At 61.0% G+C, this 26,352-nt stretch overlaps 3 protein-coding genes across 13 annotated transcripts in view; 2 read left to right on the top strand and 1 right to left on the bottom strand.

Moving 5' to 3' along the window:
* The window catches only part of FZR1 (fizzy and cell division cycle 20 related 1), a 20,704-nt gene extending 15,937 nt beyond the window's left edge, over window positions 1-4,767 (top strand). For 4 of the 9 annotated variants that reach the window (XM_040629614.1, XM_040629606.1, XM_040629605.1 and 1 more), the window contains 7 exons: window positions 81-146; window positions 661-763; window positions 852-1,036; window positions 1,174-1,407; window positions 1,775-1,936; window positions 2,505-2,606; window positions 3,011-4,767. In XM_040629614.1, the coding sequence (XP_040485548.1) occupies window positions 81-146; window positions 661-763; window positions 852-1,036; window positions 1,174-1,407; window positions 1,775-1,936; window positions 2,505-2,606; window positions 3,011-3,052 (894 nt within the window). In that variant the 3' untranslated portion in view covers window positions 3,053-4,767. The remainder of the gene's footprint in view (window positions 1-80; window positions 147-660; window positions 764-851; window positions 1,037-1,173; window positions 1,408-1,774; window positions 1,937-2,504; window positions 2,607-3,010) is intronic. The other 5 variants (XM_040629612.1, XM_040629609.1, XM_040629613.1 and 2 more) reach the window with 3 other exon arrangements.
* A 632-nt stretch (window positions 4,768-5,399) lies between these two features.
* Window positions 5,400-9,798, top strand: CUNH19orf71 (chromosome unknown C19orf71 homolog). 3 transcript variants are annotated; one of them, XM_008711250.2, is made up of 4 exons: window positions 5,400-7,007; window positions 8,993-9,231; window positions 9,322-9,447; window positions 9,542-9,798. In XM_008711250.2, exons 1-4 carry the CDS (start codon window positions 6,874-6,876, stop codon window positions 9,718-9,720), a joined length of 678 nt encoding a protein of 225 aa, XP_008709472.1. In that variant the 5' UTR covers window positions 5,400-6,873; the 3' UTR covers window positions 9,721-9,798. The 3 variants fall into 3 exon arrangements, with proteins under 3 accessions (XP_008709472.1, XP_008709469.2, XP_008709468.2); XM_008711247.2 differs by lacking the exon at window positions 5,400-7,007 and having other exon boundaries at window positions 7,916-9,231; XM_008711246.2 differs by lacking the exon at window positions 5,400-7,007 and having other exon boundaries at window positions 7,916-9,447.
* Window positions 9,799-9,945: 147 nt separating this feature from the next.
* Window positions 9,946-19,322, bottom strand: MFSD12 (major facilitator superfamily domain containing 12). Its single transcript, XM_040629604.1, has 10 exons — window positions 18,996-19,322; window positions 14,726-14,936; window positions 12,924-13,062; window positions 12,648-12,830; window positions 12,326-12,418; window positions 12,155-12,247; window positions 11,606-11,776; window positions 11,435-11,529; window positions 10,442-10,572; window positions 9,946-10,330 (listed from the first exon to the last, which is right to left on the bottom strand). Exons 1-10 carry the CDS (start codon window positions 19,291-19,293, stop codon window positions 10,308-10,310), a joined length of 1,437 nt encoding a protein of 478 aa, XP_040485538.1. The 5' UTR covers window positions 19,294-19,322; the 3' UTR covers window positions 9,946-10,307.
* Window positions 19,323-26,352: the final 7,030 nt, after the last annotated feature.

Genomic DNA, 26,352 nt, shown 5'->3' with positions numbered 1-26,352 from the left:
CTGGGGATGAACAGATGGGGAGAGCCTCAGAGGCCCAGCGGGCAGCACCTGGCACATGCTGACTGCTTCCCCTCTCCCAGGTGACCCGGCTCTGTGACCTCTCTGTGGAAGGGGACTCGGTGACGTCTGTGGGTTGGTCTGAACGGGTCAGTACACGGGCCCCGTCCACCAGCTGGCAGGGCTGGCACAGGGGAGATGTGACCCAGTCTCATGGGCGGAGGTCCTGCACAGTGCTGAGGGGGCTTCAGAGACCCACAGGGGCCGGACCCCAGCCTGGAGGTCACTTGTGTAAGCTCCAGGAGTGGCCTCGACACCGCTGCCTGTCCCCAGCCTGGTAAAGATGGTTACAGAGATGGGGCTCCTCCCCAGAGACCCTCGGCCAGACTTGGTTCCCTAAAGACCACCCTCCACCCACCCACCCCCGCCTCCACGGCTGCCCCACGTGGACGCACACAGATGTTTAGTGTGTCGGCTAGAGTATTTGGCTGTTCCCCTGAGGGTTCCAAGCAGGGGTATTCTCTTGGCCCAAAGGAACTCGCAGAGAAGTGGCTCCGAGGCCCTGCAGCAAGGAGGGAGAGGGAGAGCCAGGGAGGCCAGTCAGGGAGTGGTCCCCGTGCCTGGGCCTCATGCCCGCTCCATCCCCTGTGTGATCGGTCCTAGGGGAACCTGGTGGCCGTGGGCACGCACAAAGGCTTCGTGCAGATCTGGGATGCGGCCGCAGGGAAGAAGCTGTCCATGCTGGAAGGCCACACGGCACGTGTCGGTGAGGAGCCACCCAGTCCCCTGGCGGGCAGGTGTGATCCCTGGGGGGGCCAGGCCTCAGCCTCCCTTGCCCTCTGCCCGGCCTCCAGGGGCGCTGGCCTGGAACGCTGACCAGCTCTCGTCTGGAAGCCGGGACCGCATGATCCTGCAGAGGGACATCCGGACCCCACCCCTGCAGTCGGAGCGGAGGCTGCAGGGCCACCGGCAGGAGGTGTGTGGGCTCAAGTGGTCCACAGACCACCAGCTCCTCGCCTCGGGGGGCAACGACAACAAGGTAGGCGCCCCGGGGCCCCCGCCATCCCAGCCTCTGGCCATCCCTTCCGTCACAGGGCAAGGGCGATGCGGGTGCTGCCCGGGGAGGTGGGGGGACTGCGAGGAGTTTGGGGGGCCTCACGGCCACTGCCCCCACAGCTGCTGGTCTGGAACCACTCAAGCCTGAGCCCCGTGCAGCAGTACACAGAGCATCTGGCGGCCGTGAAGGCCATCGCCTGGTCCCCGCACCAGCACGGGCTGCTGGCCTCTGGCGGCGGCACAGCTGACCGCTGCATCCGCTTCTGGAACACGCTCACCGGGCAGCCGCTGCAGTGCATTGACACGGGCTCCCAGGTGTGCAACCTTGCCTGGTCCAAGCACGCCAACGAGCTGGTGAGTGTGGGGCTGGGTAGGGCCTGTGGGGCCGGTGTGCAGGCCTCCCACCTCATTGCTAGAAAGCCTTCGGAGTCCCTCCGTGAGGAGCTGGCGGCAGAGGAGCCTGGGCATGCAGGTGGGAGGTGGGAGGAGGAGGAGCCCTGGCCGAGTCGAGGCTTCCCCTGGGGTTCTGAGGGGAAGCCAGGCACCCACGCCCGGTGCCCACCAGAGAGGTTCCCAGAGCTCTCAGGCACTGGACGGCTCTGGCTCAGTTCGTCCATCTGCCAGAGCACAGGGATCGAGGGCGGTCACCTGTGGCCTCTGCGCCTTGCCTGCTGAGCCTAAGAGGGTTCCTGGGTGGGTGCATCGGATCGCTTGTGTCTAGGCCCCAGGGCTGCAGAAGAGGGGCCTGAGTTCGGACAGCGCCCTCTCCACCCCCCAGGTGAGCACGCACGGCTACTCACAGAACCAGATCCTGGTCTGGAAGTACCCGTCCCTGACCCAGGTGGCAAAGCTGACCGGGCACTCCTACAGGGTCCTGTACCTGGTGAGTCTGTCCCGCCTGCAGTCTGGAAGAACACCACTTCCCTGTGCCCCTGAGAGGCGGTGTGCAGCCCCTGCCTCCTCCAGGCCAGAACAGCAGGGCAGGCTCCTGTCTGCACGGTCAGGTCGTCCCACTACCTGGAATCTGCTTTCCCGCACCCCTGCCCTTCCTCTGCTCATCCGTGTGTGTTTGCGCTCGCACAAGAGGAAACCGCTGCAGATAACCCGGGTCCGAGCACTCCACTGATCTCTGCCAGATCGTCATTTGCTCTGGCTTGGAAAAAAGACTTCCTCTCCAGATGTGCTCTTTTTTTTTTTCTTTTCAGAAGACAATGTTTTGTGCTTAAACCTACATATCATTTGTCCGATTGTGCAGAACAGACTGTCTCTCCCTGCGGCAGGTGGGGGGCGGCCTTGTGTTTTCACCAGGGGGCTCTAAGTTGCGGCTCTGTCGTGCGGCCTCGGTGGGGCCTGCCCGCTCCTGCCCCCCTCCCCGGGCTGCATTCTAGCAGCTCTGTCCCAGTAGGGCTGGTGCAGGGCATAAGGCCGAAGGGAGTCTGTCTCCTCCTCAGGCCATGTCCCCTGACGGAGAGGCCATAGTCACCGGTGCTGGGGATGAAACGCTGAGGTTCTGGAACGTCTTTAGCAAAACCCGTTCGACAAAGGTAAAGTGGGTCGGTATCAGTGCCAGATGTTCCCCCACGCGCGTCCCCTCAGCCTATCCTGAGGGCTCCCCCGTCCACAAACGCCCAACCAGCCCCATTTACCCCGTCGGCTGTAGTCTCCCCAGGAGTCTCCTCTGGGACTCCCACATCCCCCCTCTCTCTGCTCCTGCATCGCTGTGCAGCCCCAGGCACGTGGCACAAGGCGCTTGGGGCCTGGCTCCCCTACTCACCTCGGGGTGCTGGGGAAGGTGCCTGCAGGCTCCCCTGGCCCAAAGCCTCACATGCCCTCCGGGCAGAAGTTCCTTCCCGCACCGGTGCTGCCCGGCCCCGACGGCCTGGCCGAGCGGCCCATGATTACTGGGCGGTCGCCCAGGGGGCTGTGGGCTCACCGGTCCCTCCTGTGTGCCCTGCAGGAGTCCGTGTCAGTCCTCAACCTCTTCACCAGGATCCGGTAAAGCCTCGGGCCTCATTGTCCAGGTTGGAAGAGTCCCACCTCTCATCGGCGTGCATGGACCCTCCCCACCCCAGCACACAGTCCCCGGAGGAGGCAGCCGGGGCGGGCGGGGAGTCGGGCCTGGAGAGCCCCTGAAGATTCTCATTAAAGCCTGATTGCGAACCCTGGCAGCCGGTGTTTGGGGCGGGGACGTGGCCGGGCCCCAGCAGGAGAGGGGGCCCCAGCAGGGACCATCTGTTTGGCTGCTCTGTGTGAGCACGATGGACGCCTCCTGGGACCCAGCCTGCTTCCGTCCGCGTCCGCCGCTGCACCGTCGGGGCCGCATGCCCTTCCCAGAAGCACGTGCTCGCCGCCACCACCGCCACCACCATTGCCACTCATGCCTACAGGACAGACAGCTGGACGCCAGGTGGTCAGCTGGGGCTGGGCGGACAGCTGAGGTCAGCCCACGGATCAAAGGGACAGAGCCACCTGATAGGTTTCTCTGCGGCCAGTCCTGCTGTCCTGGCCCCAGCAGCCATGCCACTGACTTTCCCAGGGGCACGGCGCCACGCCAGAAGCGGGCCCTGGGCAGTCTCCGGGCCGAAGGAGGTCATCTTGAGATGGACTTTTGTCTGAGGAAAACAAGTCAGGTCCACTCGCTGTGTTGTGCTTACCCTGACCCTGCACTGTCCTTTACTAACGGGGGTCACGGCCCCGTTTTATCCCCAAGCAGGACTCGGGTTCTTGCGGCTTGCTGGGCAGCCGGTCAGGGTAACCCAAGGGCAGAATCAACCCTAAGGGCCGGGTCCTGTGGGCATCTGGCCCCTCCTCCCAAGCCCCTTCCCCTACCCCAGGCCACCACATTGAGTCCTGTCCATCTGTGCCATTGGCCGTGGGGCAGCCAGGGGAGGAGACACCCATAGGTCCTTCCAGAAACTAACTGAGCTTCTAACCCACGTCACAGTCCTCTGCCCTGCCAGCTGCACATGGGCCCATCCCCTCCTGCCTCATCTCCAGACCAGGAGACATCGAGGGAGGAAGCGAGGGCCTGGGTGTGGTCAGGGGTGTAAGCAGCAGTCCTCCCCTCCTGGGATCACGGGGTGCTGACGGAGTGGACAGGCGAGGCGGGCCTGGGCTAGGTGGGGGTCTGGCAGAGCCAGGGGCGTCCTGCACAGGTTCCCTCCAGGTCCCTGTGGCCTCGTGCTCCCCTCCGGGGGCCTGTGTGTGCAGGTGTATATATGTACTTGTGGGTTTTCTGTGTTCTTGTAGACGGGTCCCAGAAAAGTGTAAGGCTGGTTGAGGGAGGGGAGCAGTGGCTCACCCGCTATGCATTGTGGGGGACAGCGCTCACAGCTCCCGAACCTGAACCAGGGGAACAGTGGGAGCCCACCTCCCCGGCCCCGGATCTGCCTGCCGCAGGGGCAGACGAGGGACAGTGTACATAGATGTGTGTATTCTGATTGGTCAAGTTCCCACTTCTCATTTTTGTTTGTTTTTTTTTAAGAAAACAATCCTGACTTGGCCACGCGTTCGCCTTGTGCAGTTGCCAGAGCCCAGGAGCTGGCTGTGCCCGTGTGACTGTCGGACCTGCCCCTGGGAGTGGGGACTGTGGGGCACCAGTCTGTGTGCGGCTAGTTGCAGAGGCAGGGGATGGAGGGGCTCCTGGTGCAGAGCGAGCCTTGTTTCTTGTGAAATGTAGCATCGTTGTCATTAAACCAGTGGTGGGTTCATGCACTGCTAGGGCTGGCTGTCCATCTGTCTGGTCCCCAGCTGGGGTGTCCTGATGTCGCAGACGGGGGCAGGCAGCTTGTCCTGGGTGAGCTGGTTATGGAGAAGACTCGCAGTGTATAAGAGGTGCCGGTGACCCCAAATTCAGGGCCCCTGGGGCCGAGGACGGGGGTATGGCCCTGCTGCGGGGAAGAGGCACACCCCTGGTTGCCATCTGGAAGGGGGAGAGTGGGGTGGGAGTGGTGGTCTCTGCACGCAGAAGGCCGGTCACGGTGGGGTAGAGGGAGGGCTGGGGGTGGAGGAGCCGATGAGGACAGGGGGTTAGGGGTGAGGGGGCCGCACAGCAGCTCTCAGGCAGGGCAGGCGCCGCTCCCACCTCTACCTGACAGGCGGGGAAACTGAGGCCAGTGGGTGACCTTGCTGGCCCAGCATCTCACACAGGGGAGATGGGATGGGGGGGCAGGCAAGATTTGTTGCTTTGTTGTCATTCTGTCGATCCTTGAACATAGCTCTTGCGGTAAAGGGAAAGAGATTTCACAGTAGTTGGGGGTTGAGGCACAGGCCATTGGAGGGGAGGCTGGTGGGGGGCAGGGAGGCCAAAGGGGAGGACGGAGGGGGTGGCAGGGGAGGGGGGTGAGGATGCCATGAGGACCGGAGAAGAGGGGGATTTGGAAGTGGTCGAGGGGAGTAGAGGTCTTGGGGCTGGAGGGGAAAGCCAGCTTAGGCCAGAGGAGTGGTGATTCCAACAGGACCTGGCAGGTCAGGGGTCCCCAAGGGGGTCTGGAGAAGAGGGGTGAGCCCCCCTACAGTGAGCAGCTGCCCACAGCTGGCCAGCACCCAGGCCCTTCCCTGTAGGTGAAGGAGCCCTGTCCAGGGCAGTGGGGACCGGAGACACCAGGCCACAACGCCTGCCCTTCCGGGCCCCAGTTGTGGCAGACCGTGAGAAGCATGTGTGGCTGGGACAGGGGGCGGGTGGCAGGAGGCCCTGGGGAAGGGCACCTTTGAACCCAGAGCCCGAGAAGAGCCGTGTGATCAGGGGCCTGGAGAGCAGGGAGAACCTGGGCGGAGGGGATGCTGCAGGCAGAGGGCACAGTCCCTGCAGAGGCTCTGGGCAGCGTGGGGGAGGGGATGGGACTGGGGCTGCAGCGCCTTGGGGGCCATGGGGACAACGGGCTTGTACCCCAAGAAGGCGGGAACCCTGGGTATGTGCCGAGAGGGCAGGGAGACTTCCCATGAGACCCACCAGCAGGGCCGGCACGGAGGCTAGCAGGTGGCCCTGCCCCACAGCCAGGAGTAGGTGGAAGTGGGGGGCAGGCAGATCTTGGAGTTCTTGCTATGTTGTTACTGTGGTAAGATGTGCATAACATACAATTTACCATCTTAAAGCTTGTAATTCAGTGATTAATACATTCATGAGGTTGTGCTGGCACCGTGTCTGGCTCCAGAACATTCCATCACCCCAAAAGCAACCCCGTCCCCATCAGCTGTCACTCCCCCTCCCCCGCAAGTCCCCTTCCCGCCCATGGAGGAGCCTGTTCTGGACATGTCATATAAATGGACTCACATCCCATGTGGCCTTCTGTGTCTGGTTCCCTCCCTGAGCGTCGTGGGCTCAGGTCTGTCCCCAGGGCAGCATGTGTGGGGGCCCCGCTCCTGTTTGTGGCCGAGGGTCGTGCCCACGTGTGGGGGACCGTGGCCTGTGCGTCCTCCGTGCGGTTGAGGACCGTGAACCGAGCTGCTGTGCGTGTGCCCGCGCGTCTCGCTCTGAGTGTACCCCAGCAGCAGAGGAGGAATGGGCTTGGGGGCGAGGAGGGAGGGCTGGGAACGTGGGGGGGGATCCCAGCTGGAGCTCCTGGAAGGGTGCGCCGGAGGACACGGCCCAGAGAGCCCGTGGGGGTGCTCTGAGGGGGCCCGGCGAAGAAGAGGTGGGAGCCCCAGGTCGGGCGTGGGGGGCCAGGGGCTCGAGACCACCACCTCACTCGTGCCCCCTCCCGCCTGGCTCCACCGTCCTGCCGTCCTCTGCCGGGGGTGGGAGGGAGCTGTCTGGATGGGGGCCAGCGCTGCCCCGTACCGTTGCCAGGACACCGAGGGCGGCCTTTGTCGCTGTCAACAATGGCCCCACAGGCCTTCCAGGCAGGAGCCCCTGAGGACCTAGAGGCAGACATGCAGACCCTGCGGCGGGAGGCTGCCCGGCCCTACATCCCCCTGGGGACCCTCGAAGCAGATTTCCCAGCACATCTGTACCGGTGAGCGCCCACCACAGCCCCATGCATGACCTCTGCGTTTCGGGCCTGATGGCGTTTGGTTTGGCCTGAGTGCCGTTTACTCTTCAGTGAGGGCATGTTGGTGCTGTTACCCTCACCCCATCCTAACCCGGCTGCTCCCCGCATCTCCCGGCCCCACCTGCACCTGGTACCTCCCCGCCTGCAGCCAGAGCAGGGCGCGGGCACCGCAGGTCAGGGGACCCCTGTGGGCTCGGGCACGGCCGGCAGAACTGACTAGCTCTCTCCACGGGTCTCCCGCAGCTGCTCTCCCACAACTCCAGGCCAAGGTTCTGTGACCTTAAACCACAGAGATTTCTTCTCTCCCAGTTCTGGAAGCCGGAAGTCAGAGATCAAGGGGTCGGCAGGGCTGATTCCTTCTGGGGCCTGAGGGAGCAGCTCTCCTGGGCCTTTCTGGAGGTCCTCAGCGCCCCCTGAGCACATGTCACCCGGATCTCTGCCCCCGCGTCACAGAGCCTTCTGTCTGGGCTCCCCCTTCCAAGGACACCAGACACTGCGTGAGGGCCAGCCCAGCCCCAGAGGCCCACAGTGTAGCAACGGTGTCTGTGGAGACCCCTTCCCAAGGGGGTTGTTCTGAGGTACCAGGTGGGCATGGACTCGGGGGGCACTTTGACCCCAGTGCACTGGGGAAATGCACCATAGTGGGGGACGGTGCAGCTGTAAGATGACAGAGGTGAGCTCTCGGGCAGAAGGGGGACGCATGGCACCCGCCCTGGAGCGGACAGCAGAATGTGCTGGAAACCCAGGTGCAGGGGCCGCGGCACACACGGGCCTTTACCTCAGGCTGTTTCAAAGGGCAGGAAATCTCTGGATTGTGGACCAAGCAGGCGTTCATTTCGGTTTTGTATTTTTTTTTTTTTCCAGCTCTAATTGCTGGAAAAAAACACTGCTCTGCATTTGTTAAACTGACATTTATTTGATAGAGACCTGCTTGTCACTGTTAGGTTAGACCATCGTCCTCGGGTTTTACAAATCCTGTGCACGTTACAGTTCGCTTCACAAGATGATCGTGAAGTTCCCCTTTGAGTGCGTGGCAAGCCCAGTGTGTGTCAGGTTCCCGAGACTGATGTTCCAGAACCTTCCAGGCTCACCCCACCTCGATGAGACGTGTGGGTTTCCAGTTTTCCGTGATCTGATCAGATCCAGGGGAGTGAGAACTCTGGGCCCGGCCCAGCAGGTGAAAGAGCTTGCTGTCAGCCGCTCCCCGGGACGGTCTTGCGCCTGCTGTCCTGTCCTCTCGGGCTGCCCTGCTCCTAGCAGGCCTTCCGGCCACTTGAGGCTTCTGCCTAAGTGAGTTTGCCGCACCTTCAGCAGCTCTGGCGGTTTCCTTCACTTTTCAGTCTTCCTTTCCCCTTTGCAGGGGTGTTTCCATTTTTATTTTTAATGGTACCACATAGAGATTCGATTTTTTTTTTTTTAAGATTTTTGAGTCCTCTCTACACCCAGCATGGGGCTCAAACACAGGACCCCGAGATCGAGAGTTGCACGCTCCCCCGTCTGCGTCACCGGGCACCCCTCGACCCTGATCGTTGTTAGCATACTCCCATCTCTGCTCCGCAGCCCCCGCTCCTTACACTGTGCCCTGCTGCCCCAGGGCCTTTGTACATCCACCGGCACTGGGCCGCGGCTGCCTCCTTAGGGAAGCCATCCTAATGCCCAGCCTAGGACGGGCTCTGACAGTAGAGGCCTCCTGGCATAGGCGCTCCCCCGGCCACCGTGTCCCTGGGGGGATGGGCCAGAAGTGCTGAAATAGTAAAAGGTTTAATGAAGGCCCTGGGAAGTTGGAGGGAAGGGGCTACAGGGCTCAGCACCCCCCCCCCGCCAACTCCTCTGCCAGCCTGGGCCGGGAGTGTGCATGCCGGCAGTGCAGGGCAGAGGGTGGGAAGGCCCGTTCTAGGGCAGGGGAGGGCCACAGGCTCAGCCTCTGTCTCCTGCCGTTACGCCCTCAGCGATGACTACCTGTCCCTGGAGGGGCCCCGCTGGACACCAGCCATCAGGCAGGCGGTGCACTGGAAGTACGCACCCATGGGACGCGATGCAGCCGGCCAGCTGTGGTACACCGGCCTGACCAACTCCGAGTCCCGCGAAGCCTGGTACACGCTCCCGCGGGCCCTGGACAGCCCGTACCGCGAGGCCTACACCCGCTGGCACGGATGTCACAGCCACCAGGAGCGAAACATACCCTCGGGTGAGTGCTCAGCCCAGCCACCCCCCTCCCAGGCTAGCCCCAAGGGGAGGGCAAGGGCCAGAGATGACCTCCTACACCACCCCCCCACAGCCTACACCCAGCACCTCCGGGAGACCGCCTGGTATGACCCGGTCCTCCCTGCCCAGTACAGGGCCCCCAGCACGCGGTGGGGGAGCACGCTGTGGAAAGACAGACCCATCCGGGGCAAGGAATACGGTGAGGAGGGGGGGCAGTCGGGGGGAGCAAGGCCACCTCGGCTGGGGTTCAAACTGCCCGGGGACAGCAGGTGACCGGGGTCCCGGCCCCACAGTGGTCAACAGGCACCGGTACCGGGTGGAGACACCGTGGCAGGGGTCTGACTACGTGCCATTCCTGTCGGCGCCCCAGCGCCCGCGCTACACCACCCAGAGCTACCGGCAGTGGGACCTGGAACCTTACTGCCCCTCCACCAACCAGCGGCCCCCATCCATCTACACGCCCATCCACTGATAAAGTTCATGCTGCCCAACGCCACCCTCTGCGGGGACCCCACCCCCGTGCATCCGTCACCTCTGGGGACCCAGGGGGGCCTTGGGTGGTCCAGCGGCCAGATAAAGGGAGCCACCAACCAAGACCCAGGTGACCAAAACTGGGCCAGAGGCAGACTCAGGGCGTACCAGCTGTCCTCGCCCCACTCTGGGCTCCGGGCACACAGCTGAGGCCACAGTCCTCACCCACGGGTGGCTCTTTATTTGTGGCCAGCAGTGGCCTGGGCACAGGGCATAGGACGTGCTCCTCCCCACCCCCGCCTGAGGCTCATGTCAGGCTGTGACCGCGCCGTGGTCGAGAGACTTGGCGGCCCGTAGGAAACTGCAGCTGAGCCCGGGGTGAGGGGTGAGCCGGGTGCACCCTTGGATCCCAGAGGGCTGAGCTCCGTGTCTAGGATCCTGACCATCCTGCCCCCACAGCCAGGCAAGGATGGAGGGGTAGGGATGGGACATGGGGGTGGCATGGAGGGAGGGCTGCTCCTGGCCTCAGCTGGGCCTGGAATGTACAGAGTTCATGTGCACAGGATGGGGACCATGGTGTGTGTGGCGTCAGGGCTGGGCTCCAGGGTCCCCTGCAGGAGAAAGGGGTGGGGGTGGAGTCAGGGAGGGTGGGGCCTGCCCCGGGCCCAGCCCTCCAGCCCCTGGCCCGCGGGGGTGGGGCAAGGCTAGGACTCAGGACTCACAGCTCCGCAGGCGGACCGGCCAGATGAGGAGACTGCACAGACAGAGGGTGGCGGCCACGCCCACACCACCGGTGGCGGCCACCATCACCCAGCGGTAGAAGCCCATGCAGGCCCTGCAGCAAATCTCCAAGCTGGGGGGAGGGCAGAAGCAGGTGAGTTGCCATCTGTCGGGACCCTCCAGCCCAGACCTCCTGCTCAGCTGCTGGGTAGCCAGAACCAGGGGTCACGCTCAACCACTCATGCCCCTGTCCCACCTCTGCCCTGTCCTCTCCCATTCTCTGCCTCAGCTGGTCCAGCCCCACCCTCACCTGCCCGGACCACCACCATCCCCTCAGCTCCCAAGGCCCTGCACACCTGCCCCACCCCCTCCCTGCCCTTCACTCACTCCGCTGCAGCCACACGCGTCCCCCCCCCACTGTTCTCCAACACGCCAAGCCCAGTCCTGCCACAGGACCTTTGCACTGGTGCTTCCTCCCCCATTTGCCTGGAACTGCTTGACCAGTCTCAGGTCCAATGTCAACTCCTCAAGGAAGCCCTCCCTGACCTCTTGCCCCAGACAAGTCTCCATAAGTAGCATTTTCTACACCCCCTTCCCACTGGTTTGAATCATACAGTTATGCGTTTATTAAAGGGGCTGGTATTGCCCCCAGGTCCATGAGGACAGAGGAACAGATGGGCTTTTGTTCCCAGCTCTAGGCTTCTACAAGTCTCCACTCAGTGGTCTAGAACCATCTGGGTCTGGAACCCTAGGTGCCGAGGGTCTGAACACAGATTCTGGCTTTGCCCCGGCCCCACCCACGCCCATTTCCCCGGCTCACAACAGCCAGGCAGGTGCCACAGGTCAGGAACAGGCGGGTCTCCCCAGTGTGCGAGCCCCACCCGTGTGCTGTCCTTTGTCCGTGCCGAACCCCCAGGCCCGGGGCAGTGCCTGGCACTCCACACGCACAGCACATTCTGAATGAAGGAAGGAAGGAAAGAAAGAACGGCACTCACGAGCAGGGATACAGGCTCTGGATGGCCATGACTGCCAGCCCGTTGGCCACTTTATCCGAGAAGCTCATGGCGCCGTACACGAAGGCTCCGCTGTGCTGGGGTACGCGAGCAGGGAGGTCAGCACCTGCAGCCCTGCCCGCTCCCCAGCCCCCGCGCCGCCCACCGCCTTACCGTGTGGGGGCCGATGAGGTCGGCCGTCATGGCCAGCGAGGTGACGAGGATGGTGGCGCAGCCCATGCCCAGCAGCACAGCCGCCACGTACACGGCCACGCCCAGCCTGTCCGCCAGCGCCACCCAGGCGGCGAAGGCCAGGATCACCAGAAGCCCCACAAAGTAGGTCAGCTGCGGAGGAGCCCGCGCCATCATCAGGAGGGGAGCCAGGGGGACCATCCCTGCGGCGCCCCTAGCTCGGACCTCGGAGGGTCCTGCGGCCGGGGGCGCTAAGCACACGCAGCCTTCACGCAGCTGCCGCTGGACACGGGTCTGCCCGCGGCCCGACGCAGATCCATTAAAATCAAACACGGTGACACGTTGCGTTCCTTAGTTGCACTGGCCAGAGATCCGGCGGTCCGTGCCACCGCCACCACTGCCCTGGGCAGCACGGAGTCCCAGAGCGCCAGAAGCCAGGCACAGGGCAGCACGGGCGAGACGCCGCGGTCCGCAGTCCCGGGCGCCCTCGGCTGTGGGGTCCCCCACCCCCCGCCCGCGCTGCCCGCTTACGTTCCTCCCGATGCACTTGTTGACGGGCTTCATGAGGAAGGAGGAGCAGAAACCACTGAGGTACATCACCAGCGGGATGGTGGCGATGAACTTCTGTGGGGGCACAGCGAGCGTGGGCACGGGGCGGGAGGGGCCCCGTGGGCCCGGGCCCTGCCCCGCCCCCCAGCTCACCTTGGGCAGGTTGAGGGAGTAGGTGAGATACATGGCTATGTAGGTCTGGGACAGGTTCACGATGAGCCTCGTGCTCATGTACAGCAAGCCCACCTGTGGGCAGGAACCCGAAGGCTCGGGTCAGCCCCGCCCCTGAGCCGCTCGTGGTGACCGCCTGGCTGGCCGGCGGGGCGGACAGCGGGGACGGAGGGAGGACGGCAAAGGGGCTGTCTGCTCCCGTGTCTGCCATCCCCGCCCACAGCCCCATGGAGAAAGGACCTGGTGGGCGAGGGGCAGGGAGTCCAGCCCCGTTCCACCCCGCCCCCCAACGGCAGCAGCCCACCTGATAGAAGGCCGGCTCCCGGAGCCAGTGTTTCCAGAGCAGCAGGGGCCGGGCAGTCACGGGGGCCAGCAGCGGGCTGTGTTCGTCCGGCTCCTCCACCGGAGCCCGGCACCCTTCCCTAGTACCCAGATGGAATAGCAGCGAAAAGACAGCTCCAACTCCGATCACCAACAGCGAGAGGTTCTGGAGACCCGGCAGGAGAGGGGTCAGCGGCAGCGCTCTCAGCCCGAGCCCTGGTTCGGGGCCACAGGGGTGTCCCACCCGGGCCCCGCTCACCTGGAACACCTGCACGTCTTGGACCCCCAGCTGGTCAGTGACATCCCGGGCCACCTCCATGCTCGGCGAGCCCTGCAGGTGCAGCAGGAGCCAGGCGGCACCATACACGGTGATATTGGCCACCACGGTGAAGGCGTACCTGGCAGGGGCGGGGAAAAGCACACGGCCAAAGCCACTTCGGGCATCCAGAGAATCTCTGGCTGGTGGGGAGTTCGGCCAGCAAACGCTGGGTGGCCCCAGGAGAGCCCTAGCTGCATGTTATCTGATGACTGACGGCTGACCCATGACTCCACCCTGACATCCCAGCTGCCCAGGCCGCAGGTACAGAGACTCTGTGAAGACCTGAGATGCTCAGAAGCCAGGATATGGGATTCTTGGTTCCCAGATCCTGTGCCTTGACCGGAGCCAGGGCTCTGTGGTCTAGAAGCATCTGGGGCCGCTCCTGCTTGTAGTCCCAGAGCGGTGTCCCTCCAAGGGCTGGGAGTGTGGGGGCAGAGCCTCTGGATCTCACACCAGGACTCAGTTTCCCTTTCTGAAACTGAGAACAATAGTCCAGAGATCAAAGTGAAGAGGCCACAAGGCTGGCAGGGAAGTGCCTGCAGGCAGAAGACGCCCCAGAGGCTCGTCCCCCCAGCTAGGGCCCCGGGGCCTGGGCATTGGGCAACCCCCGTCATTGGCGCCTGCCGCGCTGCACGGTAATGCGGAACTCAAAGGCAGGGTTGGGAGGAGCCAGGCTGGGCAGCACTGGGGCCAAACGGGCCACAGTGGGGAAGGCAAGGCCCCAGCGAAGGTGCTAGCACAACCCCAGGAGGAGCGCACACTTAGCAGGCCAGCCCTTCCCTGAGCTCCGGCCCCTCCGCCGGGAACACGACACGCTCTACTCTCCTCCTACTGCACCCTGTCCGGCCGGGACGCGCTCTGCGCAAACCCCCTCGAGAGGGCACGTGACGATCTCGGGCTTGGCAGGATTAAAGACGGTAATCCGCGTGAAGGGCCGAGAAATGTGCCTGCACACGGCAACACTCCACAAATGCTCCTACCATCCTATCCAGGAGAACCTCCGTCAGCACCTCAAGCAAGTCGACAGGCCAAGCGCCAGCTGTATCCACACGTGGCAAGCAGGATTCCAAGAAGGCCTTGGTCCCACCCCGTCTAAACCCTCCCCTGGGGGAGGGGACCTGTAATTACGGGATGTCACTCCCATGCTGAGGTACCATTTTGTGGCAAAGGCAAAGGGATTCTACCGCTATAATTAAGGGAGATTACCCTGGGTGGGCCTGACCCAATCAGGGAATCCTTACAAGAGCCTAACCCTCAGCTAAGACCCCAGCCCTAACCAGCGCCCTGATGGGGGCCTCCAGACAGACCACGGAGCAGAAGACACAGCTAGGTGGGGGGGCGCCTGGCTGGCTCAGTCACTCAAGCGTCTGACTCCTGGTCTTCCACTTGGGTCATGATCTCAGGGTCGCGAGATCTAGCCCCGCATCAGGCTCCGCGCTCAGGGGGGAGTCTGAGATTCTCTCTCCCTCTGCCCCTCTCTGCCCCTCCCCCCACTCTCTCTTATAAATCTTTAAAAAAAAAAAAAAGAATACAGCTAAGCAGAGCCAGACTCCTGACGCACAGAAACCACGAGCTTGCGTGCCGTCTGAAGCGGCCAGCTCGCGGCCTTCCGTTGACGCGGCAATGGCTCATACACTACCTTACAGGCGCACGAGCCGGGCTGAGCGCCACAGAGCCACGCAGCCAAGCAGAGCCCAGCCCTGCTGCCCGGCCTGGCCCGCTGCGCACGTGCAGGGCCGTACCTGAGGGCCGTGAGCTCCACCTTCTCGTGGTCGTTGGTGGCGAGCTCCGGGATGAGGCTGAGGTGGGCGATCTGCGTGGCCGCCCAGCCGAACTGGAAGATGACGATGAAGGGCCCGTAGTAGAGGAGGGCGGCCCACTCGGGCGTGGCTGCTCCGCAGCCCAGGCAGGGGCTGAAGATGAAGGGGAAGGACAGCAGGACACAGACGGTGCCTGTGGATGAGCAGAGTGGGCAGGTCACGCCACAGGGCCTTTCCACACCAGCCCCGGGCCCCCAGGGCCTGACCAGGTGGGGACCCTCCCACAGTCACACGGGCGGGGGGTGGGGGGGTGAGAGTCCACGGCCCACGGCTTCCCCAGGGAACGGTTCCTGGGACAAATGGGGAAGCCAAGGCAGAGAGACCTGGAGTCCCCCCGAGGTCTTGCAGCCCAAGAGGACAGCAGGGCCTGGCCTCCACCTGTCAGTTCAGGTTATGTGCCCTCAGTGTCTGACGGGGAAACTGAGACACACAACGGGGTGTCGTGTTCCCAAGGTCACGTGCTGCAAGTACAAGGGCGGGGCCAGGACCTACGGCCAAGTGATAAGAAAGGACAAGAACGGGGCTCCCCAGGGGTGCTCCTTTGGTGACAGGTGGGGAAATGGAAGCACAGAGCACCTGTGGGGTCACCTGGAGTGCTGACCGCCACAGACACACCATTTATGCCCGCAGCTCCCCTTCCCCCCTCCCGGCCGGGCCTCCGCCGCCACCACCTCCCAAGCCTCCCATCACGCTCCCAGGAGTCAGGAGGTCAGGTGATGCCGCAAGGCTAGGCGAGACCCTGCCCCCCCTCCCCGAGCCCCAGTGTCCCTAAGAGCTCATGAGGGGTCTCTTTCTGGAAAAACCTGCTACCTCAGAAGAAGCCCAAGTCCCTGGGGTAGCCAACAGGCCCTGCAGGACCTGCCCTCCCCACTCCCCACCCCCCACCCCCACTCCAGCCATACAGGCTGCCTCCCGGCCCCAGCACACCAAGCTCAGTCCTCCCCCAGGGCCTTTGCACCAGCTGTGCCCTCTGTTCCCCTCACATCCTTTCACGCCTCAGGACTCAACTCAAATGCCACCTCCTCAAAAAAGCTCTCCCTGACCACCACAGTGACCAGCAGTCCCCTCCCTGCACTGACACTGTCTGGACATGGCTTTCTTCTCACGTGTCTTAGCACACACAGGGACTCTTTTGTCTCTGCCTGTTTCCTGCCTGCCTCCCCCACTAGACCGGCCCTGGGAGGGTGGGCAGTAGGTCTCTCGAGGTCACTTCTGGGGCCCTGGCCACTGGCACGGAACCTGGCACACACACTTCCTTTGGACGAGTGAATAATTATACTAATGTCATCCACTTACAGCACCAGGAGGTGGGTGTTACTATTCTCCCCACTTTCCAGATGAGGACACAGGTTCAGTGCGTGAGCCGCTGGGCCCTGAGCCATGCTCCTTCCCTCGGCCAGGCCAGGCCCAGCTCAGCACCCTCTCCCCCCTTCCCCTGCTAGGCCTGGCAGCTGGCCTACCCTCTTCCCTCCAAGCTCTGGACCTCATGCCCCAGACCCTGGGGCCACCTCCACAGTCCTGGGATGGGGAAATGAAAGCAAAAGCACCCTTCCTTGGTATTTCTCTGGAACTGGGGCCTGGGAGGGGCATCCTGAGCTCATGCCCGGGGGGGCCCAGGGGCCACCTCAGGGCCAGGCACAAACTATGTAGACTCTGGTCAGAAGAATGTGCTGGCCTGGCCAGAATCCACCCCGAAGCTGGCCAGGCCAAGTTAACCACTGTCTGGATGAGGCTGCCTGGCCGGGGGACCTCAGGCAAGTGACTTTGGCTCCCTGGAGTGCACTTTGCAGAACAGACAATGAAAATACCCGCCTCCCAAAGTCAGCATGAGAACCAAGCGTTAATGTAGGGAAGTGGGAGCTCCTATAGCCCTCAGCCACTTCCCGCCTGGGCAGCTTCAAAGCTGTGCTACGTCACACCGCACAGCTGTTTCAACGGGGCGGAATGCCCCCCCACTCCTAGTCATCCTTCAAATCCCCAAAGCTAATGTCCTCTCCCTCAGAGCTCCGCTTCTCCCTTAGGAAACCCAGTCCACCCACGTGCCCCAATCTGGACCCCATGGGAAAATCCATGTGTGGCTCTAAGGGTCCTCTCTGGGCTAGAGCAGGCGAGCCCAGACAGCCTGCTAAGGGGGAAAGCGAACCCACCACCCAGAGGCTCAGGGGCCAAAAAAAAAAAAAAAAAAAAAAAAGAAGTGGGCACTGTTTCCAAGGTGACTTTCACTCAAGCCACCTTATCAGGCCAAGACATGCTGTCCTCAACTTCCTCTCTCCACTGATCCTCCTGGGTCTCCCCACATGCTCACCCCGAGACAGAGAAGGGGTACAGGCGGAGGCCTTGGGGTCCAGTAGGGACACCTATCCCCCAGGCCTGTTTTACATAAACACAAAGCCTTCAGTTCTTTATTTACAAAGGTGCCTAACCCCTGCCTCTGCTGGGGGACTCGGATTGCTCCTCTGCCGTCAGGTGGACCCTCCCACCTACGAGAGGGGCACACAGGCCTGGCGGCACATGCAACGTCCGCTGCCAGGCTACCTTCCCATAGCTGGCTCCACCGCCTCAGGGGTGTCTCCCCTGCCCGCCGCAGACAGAAGACCCCCCACCTCTCTCACCTGTCAGGCCTAGGAGCTATCTTGTGTATTTGTCCAAGAGTTTACTTATTATGAACGAAACTCCATGGAAGACCGGGCTCAGCTCTGCAAGCAATCCCAACATCCGCCCAAAGACGGGCACCTTTCACATCTGTTTCGGAGGAGGTGATCAGCAGTCTGTCTGGTCTCCTGTCTCTCCCTGCTTCCCTCCCTGGCTGCTACAGTCTAAAGTGACCCAAGAGCAGCCTGGGTGTCCTCAGGGCCTGAGAAACCTGACATCCGGCCACTTGGGCCACTGGGAGGGCTGCGCCCTGCAAAAACGGCACTCGCCAGGGCCCCGGGCGAATCGTTGCACTGCTCCCAAGGGCAAGGAGACATCAGTCAGCCCCCCCTGGCTTCCAGAAAGCTGCCACCCAGAATTCACAGGCCTGGGCAGGATTCCTGTGCCTGCCTCCTGAAATGCCCAGGATGCAGCAGGCACTCCTGCCAGGGACAGAAGAGCAGAGAAAGTGCCTGGGGCTAATCTCAGGGCCCAGGATCCATGGCAGCAGAGAAGGGATGCTGGGAGGCAGGCCTTATCGAGGGTGTGCACTGGGCAGGACACTCCAGCTCGTGGGGGGCCCGCCTCCTCCCCTCACCAACAGAGATGTTCTGACAACTCCCCCAGAACACAGCTTGGCCCTGTTAGCCCCACAGACCCCATCCTCCTCAGCCAGACATGCACAGGCCCCTGCCTCTTCCGTCTTACCTGGCCCCAAGTCTTGGTTCCCAAGCGCAGCACCCCTAACCCTCCCAAGCAGTGGGTTGCCTGTGATGGGGCAGAGGGTGGGCAGGAGCGCACTGGAGAAACGGACAGACTGACAGCAGGGGCTCCAGGCAGCCTGACCCTCACTCGAACAGAGTTGTCCTGGGTGGTCACCCAGACAGACAAATGGAAAAGCCAAGCCGGACCAGGCCAACTGATGGGGGTGGCACCAGGCAGTCAGACCCAATCCAGAGAGGATTCGGGTGCCCATGGGAGTGAGACAGAAAGACAAAGGGAAGTGCCACTGGAGGGTCACATGAGTGGTCAGGTGGCAGACAGAAGGAGTACAGAGCAGTTAAGCTGAGAGATGTAGGAGGTCAAGGATGGGGCAAAAGAAGGGTACCGAGCAGCTGGACAGAGGAGGTTCAGGCCGTAGGGCGGGCAGGCAGAGGGGGTTGGCTCGGCCCAGGGCCAGCAGTGGGATAGGAGAGTCTCGGCCCCGAGGGGGATGCAGTGGGATAGGAGAGGCTCGGCCCGAGGGGGACGCAGTGGGATAGGAGAGGCTCAGGCTCCGGGGCGGGCAGTGGGATAGGAGAGGCTCAGGCCCCGGGGCACGCAGTGCGATAGGACAGGCTCAGGCCCCGGGGCCAGCAGGGGATAACAGAGGCTCAGGCCCTGGAGCGGGCAGGCTGGCAGAGGAGGGAGGTTCAGGCCCCGGGACAAACAGTGCGTTGGGGGAGGCTCAGGCCCTGGGGCAGGCAGGCAGAAGGGGAAGGCCGCGGGGCAGGCAGTCGGAGGGGAGAGGCACAAGCCAGGGCGCAGGCAGTCGGAGAGAGGAGGCTCGGTCGCAACTTACCGACCAGGTGCCAGGCCTTTCGGGGGCCGCAGCGGACGCAGCGGCCGGCGGCGCGGTCGGCCTCGTAGCCCACCAGGGGCGTGCACAGCCCGTCGGCCACCTGGCCGAGCAGCAGCAGCAGGCCGGCGCCGCGCGAGCTGTAGGCGCGCACCGAGTGCAGGTAGAGCAGCAGGTAGGTGAACCACATGGACGCGCACAGATCGTTGAGGAAGTGGCCCACGGCGTAGCTCAGACGCGCGGCCAGCGACAGTGGCCGCGGCGGCGTCCCCGCTCCGGCCGCCGGGGGCCCCGGGCCCATGGCCGCGCTCCGCACCCGGGCCGGGCGGTCTGGCGCGCGGCAGACGAGACCCCCGCGCGCGGGCCGTCGGTGCCCTGCTCTGTCCCCACCACCGCCCAAGCCCGCCCCGCCTAGCGCGCCTGCGGCCGCCCGGCCCCGAACCCAAGATTAAGGCCCGGGCGGGGCGGGGCGGGGAATGCTGGCGGCCGCCTCCACCAATCGGGGCCGCGCGCCGGGGCCCGAGAGCCAATAACCAGAGGGGAGGGCGTGGCCTCCGGGGCCAGTCCGGCCTCCACGCCCTGCGCCGACGGGTTGGGACGGTCCTAGCGCCAGTCGGCTCACCTTGGCGTTAGTGGGACCCTCACCGGCTGGGGGCGACGCAAGAGGCGCCCACACCCAGACTCCTGACTTCAGGCCCACGCCGCCCTAGCCTGCCCGCAGCTTTACGAAGCCTAATGTGTGGGCGCGGGAGGACAGGGTGGGCTGGGGGCTTGCAGGGTGGGCTGGGGGCGTGGGGGATGGGGGAGAATTCTGAGCCTGAGCTCTCCACTCCTCCGGGTCCGCTAACTTCCCGGCCCGGAAAGACCCAGTCGGACGCGGAGAGGACGCATTAGTTCTAATTAATTAGTTATTAAGGATAATAATGGGGGTAATCATCATAATAACACCAGCTGGCATTTAATGAGCGCTGACTGTGCCAAATGCCCCACGTGGGTTTTCTCACCCAAGCCGGGAGAGAAGCGGAGCGAGTGTCTCCCATTTCACACGCGATAAACAGACCCGGAGAGCTGGGAGGGCGTGATCGTGGACGCAGTGAGTCAGGTGCATGAGACACCACCCGAGGCCTGCGCTCAGAAGTCCTCCCCACCCTCCTCCACCGCCCCTCCCACGACTGGGTCACCAGCAAGCGGTTTCAAGTTCCTCCAAGCTTTGAGTGCAGTCGCCCCCCACCCCTCCAGCAGCGGTTTAACACCTGCACTCTGGAGCCAGAAACTTGAGGTCCAGATCCAGCCCCACTCCCTCCTAGCTGTCCCAGCTGGCACAAGTCTTTTAACTCTGTGGGGTCTCAGTCTTCCCAGGTCTAGAATGGGTATAATGTAAACTAAAAGTCAGATAGGAGCGCCTGGCTGGCTCGGCCCATAGAGGGTGCGACTCTTGATCTCAGGTTCGTCAGTTCCAGCCCCACCTTGGGTGAGAGATTTCTTTAAAAATAAAATAAAATAAAATCTTTTTCTTAAAAAAAAAGTGATATAATTGTTAGCTCTTAATAGTCTCAGCCAGAAAGTTTTCTCATCACCCCCTCCTCCCCTGTCAGTTACACAGTACTCTGGGCTGCCCCCATCATAACCCTGATGTCTGCTCTCCCCCTCAGCCCGGCTGTAACTCTGTCCCCCACTGAACTATGATCCCATGAAGGCAGGGATTGGATCACTGTTACCAGTGCCCGGCACATAGGAGCTCAAGAAATCCCTGTTCCGTGATTGCATGGTGGGCACAGAGCAGAGATTCAAAAGTGCGGACAGGAACTGGGAAACAGACAGGAGCCCACTAACAAACCAGAGGCTCAGGCAGCCCAAGGGGCTCCAAGCCCGCAGCCCACACTGATGCAGACCACCCACCGCATTACTTACTTTTTACTGAAAATGGGCCTGAAAAATGGGTGTGGGTGGGGTAATAGGGACTCCAGATAACCTAGCGGGGGAGTGGGGAGATAAGAGGTCCCCGCTGTGGAGGAGATAAGGAGAGACAAGAATCTCAATTCTTTCCTCCCTGCCGGGCATGCTCTCTCTCTGTTTCTCCAGAGGGAATGAAAGTGACTTAAATTCTCGCCTCAGCTTTCACGACATTTAAAAATACTTGCCTAAGTTTCTTTAACATTTTTTTAAAGTTCGTATTTATTGATTTAAGTCATCTACCCCCAAGGTGGGGCTCGAATTCACCTTGAGACCAAGAGTCACGCGAGACCAAGAGTCACACGCCCCACGTCTGAGCCAGCCCGGGCCCCTCACCTAAGCTTTGTATTTACGTTTCTCGTCTCCTTTCATCCCACATCCCTAGGGGATCTTACACCACTTCTTGCCCATTTTACAGAGAAAACAGGCTCTTAGAGAAGTCCCTTGCCGGAGGGCACGCGGCTAACAAGAGGCAGATTCAGGACCCAAACTGGGCTCCCCGCGTGATCTGCAGCATCTTTGAGTTCTTTATTCTCGGGCAGGGGAGGGCCCACCTGCGGAGAAAAGGTACCCGGTGTTTACTCTTACCAGCCTCCCGTGTGGGTCAGGAACATACCGGGAGCATCCCTCCGACAGCCCCAGCACCGGGAGGGGGGCGTTTGGCAGAAACACCAACGTATCTCTGCGCTTTCCCCTTGGGGGGGGAGTGAGGTGGGGGGGGAGCCAGTGAATATTTCCTAGCCTGGACGCTGCGGGGGGAAGACAAGAACAAGGCAGACCCTGACGGGGAGCTGCCTCTGAGCTGTGTCCCTCCCTCCCTTCCTCCCTTCCTGCCTTCCTCCCTTCCTGCCTGGACTCACTCATTCAGTGCATCTGGCCTCATGCTCGGCGGTGCAGGAACCCCAAAGATTCGGAAGCCCCTAGTGTGAAGCAGGGCCAGAGCCGGCTGCTCCGTGGTGGGTGCTGGCGCTAGAAGAGTCAGACACGGGAGGGCTGATCGAACGGCAGTCAGAGTCTGGACGTTACCTCCCAGTCACTGGGGAGCCATGGGACGATTTTGAGAGGAGCGGGGAGACGCAGATAAAAAGTTGGATGGGGTGGGGATGGGGGCCATCTATTCCAAAGCAGGCCTCTGCTGCAGGGCTTGGGAAACCAACGCGGAGCACACATGCCCCATAAGAGCCCGGGTGAGATTTTCAGGGAAGATCAGAGAAGGTCCTGCCTCGAGGGAGGATTGAGAAAGGCAGGATGAATGCCCAGCCCTCAGGACAGGATAGAGACAGGCTTGGGGGCCGGTGAGATCTGGACTGGCTTTGATGTCCCAGCTGCCCCCCACCCCCTGCTGGCGATCGGATGTCCTGGAGGCCCCGACCAGCTGCAGGTGGGAAGGGGGGGTTCGCTTTGATCTTCTCTCAGACCAGCCTCCCGATGACTAGGAGTGGGGGTGGGGGAGGGGAGGGGGTGGAAGAAGGGGAGGGAGAATTCCTAGAAACTGGGAAACAACCAGGAACTTCCTTAGACCCCAGGATGGCTGTGGGGGGAGCCCAGAGCCAAGATCAAACCCAGGGAGTCTCAGGCAAGCCCCCAAGCCTCAGTTTCCCTTTCTGTGAAATGGGTGTGACAGTAGCACTGCCGAATAGGGTCTCGGGGTGGCCTAAAGGAGGTGAGGCAGGTGAGGACTGAGATGATTCTGTGGTGAGGGGCTGTCCCATGCATCGCAGCCCCCTGGCCTCCACCCTGTAGAAGCCAGGGGCACACCCCACTGCAAATCGTCACAACCAAACATGTTTCTGGGCATTGTCCAGTGTTCCCTGGCAGCCACCGTACTAGAAAATTCTCTGCAACAGGCTCTGAAGCTGCCTGGACCAAACCAGCCACCACTTCCAGTGGCACTGACCCCAGTGCTAAGGAAGAGCGTGAATTAAGCTCCTTAAACCCTCACGACCTCATGAGGGCAGACACAGTTATCGGCCCACTTTACGGAGGGGCAGACAGAGGCACAGTTTTGGTAAATTGCTCAAGTCACACATCTAGGGCTCAGGGCCACCTCCCTGACCTTCTGAGGGTCCCGCAGCAGCCGGGGTGCCCCTGAGGCCCCGCCCCAGGCCCCTTCCTTTGGGCATCTGTGACCCCTGCTTCCCTGCTGTGTCCCCGCCCCTCACAGCAGCCCCGTGTTACATTTGTCCCTAAATAAAGCCCAAGGAGGATTGGGGTGTCCCGGGAGCGCCAACCGCATCGTGATTCTTCCTGGGAGTTGAACTACCTCGTGTTGGCAAATAAGCATGACATATTTCAGCGGGAGGCACCACAACCCAGCGAGTCCGTGTCCTCCTACCTCCCCTGGAAAAGCAGGCCACGGGCGGGTCCCCAGACAGCAGGTCGGGCCGGCGCTTCGCAGGCCCCGTCTGTCCAGGGAAGGAGGAGGCACCGCTGGGTGCTGCCCGAGAGGCCGCGCAGGGGAGGGTCCCAGGCTGCAGGCTGTTGTCTACAGTCTGCTCGGAGAGTGCAAGCTAGGCCTCTCGCTCGGACAGAAGCATACACGTGAGCATGTGTGTGCATGTGCAAGCGTGCGCGTGCATGTGCGAGCGTGCGTGTGCGTGTGCGTAACGTTTTAGTCAGAAGTGTAACAAGCTGGTGATGGGGAACATGGGGCGTGTACAGTGGTCTCACCTACACTAATTTTGTACAAATGAAAGGAATTTGCACATTATTTGCAAAATAACATTAATTTCAAGAGCAGAAGTTTAAGCTCATCCTTAATGGTTCTTGTATTTCTGGGACTGCAAACTGGGCTTCTGTACCTGGGTTCCTACTGCACAACTTTCCAAATGAGGCACAGAGATGAATGCAAAGAAACTAACACGAAATTTACAACTTTAAAGGCTGTGGTTACTGGTTTTACTGAGGGCTAGGGTTTTGTGGTTTTGCGGGGTTTTTTTAAAAGATTTTATTGATTTACTTTAGAGAGAGAGAGCGCGTACGGTTGGTGTGAGGGGCAGAGGGAGAGGGAAAGGGAGAGAATCCCAAGCAGACTCCGTGCGGAGTGCGGAGCCCTTCCCGGGGCTCCATCTCATGACCCTGAGATCATGACCCTGAGATCATGACCCTGAGAACATGACCCTGAGATCATGACCCTGAGATCATAACCTAAGCTGAAACCAAGAGTTAGACACATAACCACATAACCAACTGAGCCACCCAGGCCCCCCTACTGAGGGCTAGGTATTGAGAAACCTTTATGTTGCTAAGAAAAAACAAGGGACACCTGGCTCGTTCAGTCCCTGGAGCTGGTGACCCCTGATCTTGGGGTCATGAGTTCAAGCCCCATGCTGGAGCCTACTTGAAAAAAAAAAAAAAAGATTTATAATTTCGGGGCAGAAAGGATCTGCTGCTAAGTAAATGCACTAAGGCTGTAAAGTCAAATAGTATAAATGCTGCTTCTTACATGTAGCTTGTCTGGGGGTGTGGGTGTGTATGGACCACATGGGAATTGGACCGAAGACACTTTTATTCTTTCTAGAGAATATCCTTGCAGCAAGATATTTTTCTTGATGCCAAGGAGCTGCAAATTGCTTTCAAAATCAACCTCAGGGGCACCCGGGTGGCTCAGTCCGTTAAGCCTGGGACTCTTGGTTTTGGCTCAGGTCAGGATCTCTGGGTCCTGGGATCGAGCCCCACTTCGGGCTCCCCACTCTGTGCGGAGTCAGCTAGAGATTGTCTCCCTCTCCCTCAGCTCCTCCCCTGCTCCGGCTCCCGCTCTCTCTCTAAAACAAATAAAGTCTTAAAAAAAAAAAAAATCAATCTCAAAGCACTTCCTTTCTTTTTGATGTACAGGAAGACCCCTGAATTCCTTGTGTGGTTCCTTAGGAGGGGGAGGACAGTTTCTGGCGCAACACCTTGTCAATCAAGCCAAAGAGGCGGGGCTTTGAGGGCGGGGCTTCCCTCATCTCCCAGGTTGGACTTCTCACCTACATTATTTTTAACAGAGCCGACAGAGGCAAGGGTGGCGTGTCCCATAAGTAACAGAGCAGGGTCTGGAATCTGGGTCTGTCATCTTACTCCGGCCTGGGCCGCCTCTTAGGGAAACAGGTGTATTGAGATTTAATTCCCATACCATACAATGCACCCATTTAAGGTGTGTAATTCTGAAGTGTTTTGTTTTTAAGATTTTATTTATTTATTTGAGAGAGAGAGAGAGCACAAGCTGGGGGGAGAGCACAAGAGGGGGAGGGAGAAACAGACTCACTGCTGGCAGGGGACCCCAGGATCATGACCTGAGCCAAAGGCCCACGCTTAACCGACTGAGCCCCCAGGCGCCCCCGAGGTTTTTAGTACATTGAGTTATGCAGCCATCGCTGCAGTCTAATTTTAGAACATTTTGATCACTCAAAAAGAAACTCCATGCCCACTAGCAGTCTCTCCCCATTCCCCGTCCCCACTAATTCCCCAGCCGCAGGCAACCGCTAACTTTCTGTCTTTATGGATTCGCCTGTTCTGGTCCTTTCGTTTCGTATGAACGGAGCCTCACATGTGCGGTCTTTTGTGGCTGGCATCTTTCACTGCGCAGCAGGTTTTCAAGATTCACCCCTGTTGTCGCATGAATCAGCAATTTATTCCTTTTTTTTTTTTTAAGTTTATTTATCTTAGTGATCTCTACACCTAACATGGGGCTCGAACTCACCACCTGGAGATCGAGAGTCATAGGCTACTCTGACTGAGCCACGCAGGCACCCCTAATTTATTCCTTTTTATGGCCACTAATATTCTGTTAGACGAATGGACCACATTTTGTCTATCCGTTCATCAGCGGATGAGCATTCAAGTTGTTTCTAGTTTTCGGCCATTGTGAATCACGCTGCTGTGAACGTTCGTGTCCAAGTCCCTGCGTGGACGTGTGTTCTCCATTCTCTAGGGTGTATCCCCAGGACTGGGATTTCTGGATCGCATGGTAACGTCATGCTGCATGTTTTGAGGAACTGCTAGGCTGTTTCCCAAAGCCCTTGCCTCTGAGAAATTCACTGTATTCACTTGTTTATTCAACAAATACGGATTGAGCAGCTCCTAGAGGTACTGTTCTAGGTGCTTCCAAGTGTTAAAAACCACAGGCCCATAAAAGAGCCACTTAGGCCACGTCACTGAAGTGGGGCTTCATACATAATCTAATTGCAGCTTCAACCTTCCCCAGAAATGTTAAGTCTTAATAGGTCAGTCGGGAACTTTCCCTGTGGGACCCAAAGGAAAAGGAGAGAATCCGCATAATTAGACCCCCTGCTCTGCCCCTGCTCAGGGAACGTGACCTCCCGAGGGGGAACAATCCTTTCTTTTCTCTTGCTAAGAAAGTCCTTGCCCCTTCTTGCTTCCTATATAACCTTCCATTTCATAGGACTCTTTGGAGCTCCCCCCCCCC

Source organism: Ursus maritimus, unplaced genomic scaffold (genome assembly GCF_017311325.1).
Source record: "Ursus maritimus isolate PB19 unplaced genomic scaffold, ASM1731132v1 scaffold_14, whole genome shotgun sequence".
Classification (NCBI taxonomy): Eukaryota; Metazoa; Chordata; class Mammalia; order Carnivora; family Ursidae; genus Ursus; species Ursus maritimus.
Note: the sequence above shows the minus strand (reverse complement) of the source record. Positions and strands in the feature narration are given on the sequence as shown.